The sequence below is a fragment of the Pteropus vampyrus genome, unplaced genomic scaffold, assembly GCF_000151845.1.
Source record: "Pteropus vampyrus isolate Shadow unplaced genomic scaffold, Pvam_2.0 Scaffold46, whole genome shotgun sequence".
NCBI lineage: Eukaryota > Metazoa > Chordata > Mammalia > Chiroptera > Pteropodidae > Pteropus > Pteropus vampyrus.
In genome coordinates, this window is record NW_011888827.1 from 5,056,132 (window position 1) to 5,061,715 (window position 5,584).

At 30.6% G+C, this 5,584-nt stretch overlaps 1 protein-coding gene across 3 annotated transcripts in view; it reads right to left on the reverse strand.

Annotated features, from left to right (window-relative positions):
• The window catches only part of ATRNL1 (attractin like 1), a 572,934-nt gene that overhangs the window by 434,337 nt on the left and 133,013 nt on the right, over nt 1-5,584 (reverse strand). For all 3 annotated transcript variants that reach the window (XM_023530113.1, XM_023530111.1, XM_023530112.1), the window contains one exon: nt 1,370-1,507. In XM_023530113.1, the coding sequence (XP_023385881.1) occupies nt 1,370-1,507 (138 nt within the window). The remainder of the gene's footprint in view (nt 1-1,369; nt 1,508-5,584) is intronic.

Consider the following 5,584-nt stretch of genomic DNA (forward strand, 5'->3'; position numbering starts at 1 on the left):
ATCAGATAAGTATACTATTACATATAAAGAAATATTAGATAAGTATATTATTAAAGAACAAAAAAAGAACAAAAATGAAATAAGGTAAATAAATATAAAAGTAGAATTTACTAAGTTCAATTATGAATACGATGTTAAAATGTTAAGAATTTATTCATAATTCCAATTAAACTCATTAAACACCTTGCAATAAATTAATCAAAAATAGTAAGACCTAGATGAAGAAAACTATTACTCATCCAAGGCTGTAATTTTTTAAATGTCTGTATATTTCATTATTTAGAGAGGTCTTTTCCTTTAGTACTTTTTTATGAATTAAATAAAACAAATACATGTAAAGATATTAAAATATTTTAAGATTAATAACATTATAGTTTAGTTGTCTTACATTTAGAAAAGAATTATTATGAAAAACATGCAACTCATGATAATCACATAAAATTGAAAGTCATAAATTGCCCTCAACTCTCAAAGGCCTACACTGATCCTTTTATCAGAATTAATCTCTTCGTCCATGATACTATCATTCAATTTCTTCGTCACACCATTCTAATGCTCACACAATGTATATAAATTTAAGTCCTAACACAGTAAGTACTCAATATGATTGTAAAGCCCAAGCTCTTAAGTTTTATTCTTCCATAATTACAAAGACAGATGGATGGATGGATGGATGGATGGATGGATGGATGGATGGATGGATGGATGCATAACAGCCCCAGAGCAAGTTTGTATCAGAGAATGTTCCTGAACATTAATGAGAAATAATTTTAACAAAACACTTTTAATAGTTAATTATAATAGAATAGGCATAAATATGCCACAGTCTAAAAACTGAGGAAAATCTGCAAATATGTTTATATAATATTGACATTAATGTTAAATTGGCTTTAGTAGACCAAATTTTAAAAATACCTAAATCTCCGCTACATTTAAAGCCTCAACATTTGAATATAAATCGATTTCCTTCTTTTCCTTAATATCATCTGGGCTCCTGATTGTAATAAATATATCTACTAATAAAAAACTTCTCTCAATAAGGTGAACTAAAAATGAAGAAATAGTAGGAAATTTATACTTTCCATGTTTTATAAGTTGATGTTAGCCATTGCTACATTAAAAATAATTCCTTAGTTGTGACATATTGTTTAAGTTAGACAGTTAATTTCCTAAGAAATAAAAATGACTTTCATGTATCACATCACCATAGAGAAATCGTAGGCAGCAAAATACTGTCTTGCCAACTTTAGAAAACAAGGAAACAATAAGGAATTCTTTAATAAAATATATTTTCCACAACAGGTGTATCTTTCTTCATTTTCTGTAGTTAAAAAAAAAAAAAACTGAAGTAAAAGAAGAAAATAATTACCTGTACACTGCCCTCCATTGGTTGGATCTCCATAATAACCTGGCATGCAGTCCTGACACTGCTTTCCTGTGGTAAGATTTTTACAGTGTTCACACACGTTATGATTGATGCAAGTGCTATGTCCGTTACACTGGCAAGCTAAAGGAAATAGTAAGAAAACATGACAAATATCCACACAAAAACACCAAACATATAATAAATGTCAAGACAATAATTTATCTTAAAAATCTGAATAGTAGCAAAATCCAAAGAATATTTCTCAAGTTCTTTTTATGTAGAACATATGTGGCTCAAAATATTAATGCAGGATTATATAATACAGTAAATTCTGTATTGAAATTTTGCCTTATGCTCTATAAAATGTAGGTGTTAGAGATAAATCGAAACATAGATGTTATAGGTAAAGAAGGGCTATTTTTTAACATTCTTTGAAGATTCATGTGAATATTATGTCTATTAAGTTATATAAACATGAGACTGAATACAGATTTAATAATGTAAAAATTCATCTTAATTATATCTACACAAAATAACAAAGGATCAGTAAATATAGAAAATTGTGTGGCAATTGGTCCTTACTTCAAGAAAATACATTCATGTACGATGAACAAAAAAAGTACTTTTAAGTTAATTTGCATAAACGTTTATCTACTTTGGGCAGGAAAAGCTTCAAGACTTAATTGAAATTCTATGTGATTGTGAACTAACAGAATCAAATTTAAAGCATGAGTTTTTGTGTCTTCGTAATAAGATTTAATATGTTTTCATCTTAATATTACAGTAGAACCAAAAATTTCAGATGAGAGATAAAACTCATGCCTTTAGTGTCTACTTGGGCCACGATATTGACTTAGTTTGGTAATTGCTTGTCCGAACATCATCCTCATTGCCACCTTCATAACCACTGTCATCGTTAGTACAACTATAATAGCATTTAATTGAGCTCTCTCTCAGTCTAGCCAAGAAAGTCAATGTTCAGTCTATTGTTTCTGCCTGGCATCTATTCTGATTGGTCAGTTTACATGTAGCATCGCTTTTTAAGTATTATAAATACCATCCCATTGCCATATAGTGTACTAGGTGGTACACATGAATTATACATGAATTATACCATTTAATTCTCACAACAATTCTATGTGGAAGGTACTATTTTGGGGACCATTTATATCTAGGATGAGACAGTTTGGGTTAAGGAACTACCCAAAGTCACACAGCTAATCAATGACAGAAACGAATGCATAATCAGGATGTATGAATCAAAAAAACAGACATTAAGTACCATACCTCTTTTTTGAAAATTTCAAAAGTGAGAGAGAAATCCCAAGACACTAGTGTAAGGTCATCAACATCAGTTAATATCAAAGGGTGAAGAAATACACCCAAATAAAAAGTAAAAACCAAATGCATATATCTTACAGAAATTTTCAGAGGCATATTGTAACACAGCATATAAATGACATGGAGTCATCGTGGAAAAATGTTAAATACCCTTCATCATCCTTTCTTTGAAACTGAGAAATATAATATAGTTTTCAAACTTTTATTATCATATATTATTATGAAACGGCTAGGAGAAAAACTAACAACAAGGAAAACATTCATAATAAATTAAGTGAAATAAAGATACACAACATTATGTTTAAAATAATCACAATTTTGTTTTTAAACATATAAATATGCCTATGAGGAAGTTAATGATGCTTATCTTAGTTTAGAAAAATTTTTCTGCACTATTAATTTTCTACAATAAATTCACATTACTTTATAATAAGAAATAATTATGTTATCTTTAACTTTTTAAGATGTGCTTAAAAAGTTTAAGGTATAGTTTCACAGAAAATTTTATGTGAAATCAATAGACTAATTCACTCAGGTAAAAACAAAGTTTATTGAGTGCTCACGACAGGTAAAGCATTACTTGGAAAAGTCGAAATAAGAGATGGGTTACTTTAAGTATTTTATGAAATTCCTGACTACATTTTTTCATCAGAAAATGACTGCTTTAACTTCTGAGTCAGCTGGCTAAATTTAGCAATCACATCTAACATCCTCCTCACAGATTACCACTGAAATAATAAGAAAACTTGCCAGGAACAACAGGAATTTGAGTATGGTGACAACTACACAAATAAAACTAGAAAGTAGTAACCTGCGATATTTCTGGAAATTAAAAAAGGGCCCCTGACATAATGCCACTCAACTGTCGCTTCCTCAAAGTGAGAAGTTCTGAAGGCAGATCTGGGCCATGTGGCAATCCAGAAGCATATCGCTGTACAGCTCCACACAGCTGCTACAAAGTGGGACACAGGGAGTCTAATGTTTCACGTAGTGAATATACACCACAAAAAGCTGGTATAATTTAGAGCTAACTACAATCAAAATTTCCAGCAAAAAAAAAAGAATGGTCACCGTCATCACTGGTAATTACTACAGTAGCAATGGCAAAGGAGAAGGCATGTTATAGAAAGTAGGACCCAAGCATAATGGCTGTATCAGACAAGAATACTCTGTAGATAAGGCTATGATTAAGTTTTATTTCTCACTGTTATCAGGGCGTTGGATCAACAGGTAATGCAAACTTGTACTTCTTCCAGGATATGTTGTCACCTGAAAGGTTCTAATAACAACCTGGCTATGTTACATGAATAAAGCTAAAGAGAAGCCATCCATACTATTCTGTTTAAATTTTAAAACCCGCCCAGATGGCTCCTCATCTATGGACACACAAACAGAAAAATATGAAAATAAAACATAATGAAAAAGTCACCATTGAATATGCAAATAAAGTACAAATTTTGAAAAATATGTGCTCTCTAAAACAGATATAAAACATTTAAAAATATCTGCCTGACATTCTCAATAGAATTTAAAAATACATATGTGGAAAATCAAGGATAAAATTTATCCAAAAGTTTTTTGAACACATAGCCTACCTTAAAAGAAAATTATTAGTGCTAGAAATGAAGCAGGCACTCAAAATAAGAATATTAAAGATAAGTTTGAGATAGATAAGCAACAGTGAAGAAGTATGGGTTTCAAAACCCAGCAGGGCCAGGAGATAAAATCTCTGGCATATTTCACCAAGGGAACCAAACTTAACTATATTTATAAATGTCTGAAGTCTTCGATTATGGCTCCCATCTGTGAAAAAAGTACTAAAATACATCACGAGCCCAAATAAGTAGAAAAGAATCAGGTCCACTAGGTATGTGTATGAAAGAAAAAAGTCACTGGTGAAAAATTAAAGTCTGTGCCGAGCATATGTGTTTGACTGAAATTCACATCATCCAGATGGTGGAGAAACCCCAATATCAAATATTAATGTAAAACCCGTTCTGTAAACAAGGAAAGACACATACACCTTGCAAAAGCAATGTAAATGGCCCCTTGAAATACTTCTACAACTCAGATCACACAAATATACTACAAAACAGAAACCTGGATAATTTTTTCCTGATAAGAGTTAAATAATTAGTAGTTTAGGCTTTGCAAACCAAACAATCTCTGTAACAATTACTCGCCTATCCCATTGCAGTATAAAAGCAACCACAGACAATACACAACAATTGATAACAGCTGTAATCAAATAAAACCTTATTTACAAAAATAAGCAATGGACTAGATTGGATCCACATGCCTTGATTTACAAACCACTTATAAAGTTAAAAAAAAAAAAAGAAGAACACTTAATTAAACCTCAAAATGAACCACTGTAAAAGCATCATAAAGGAGATTCAGGACAAAAAAAGAGATAATAAAAATGAGAACTGACACCCCAAAAACTGGAGTAAAAGGACAATCAAAATAATTAAAGACAAAAATGTTTTTAAACTATGCTTAAAGAAGTAAAAGTAGATGTGATGACAATGTTTCATCAAATAGAGAAAATCAATAAAATCACAGAAATTATGAAAAACTACTAATGGAAATTATGTAATAGAATAGTATAGTAACTGCAATGAAAAATACACTAGTGGGATTCAACAGTAGACTTGAATTGGCAGAAGAATTAGCGGTCATGAAGAGAGATCAATAGAGATTATGTAAACTGAAGTAGAGAAGAATAAAAAAATGAACAGGGACTCAGATAAATGTGGGACACCATTAAGTGCACCAATACATGCATAAAGGAAATGCTGGAAGGATAAGAGAGAGAAAAGAGGTTAAAATTTATTTGAAAAAATAATTCCTAAAAAATTCTCAAATTTGATATAA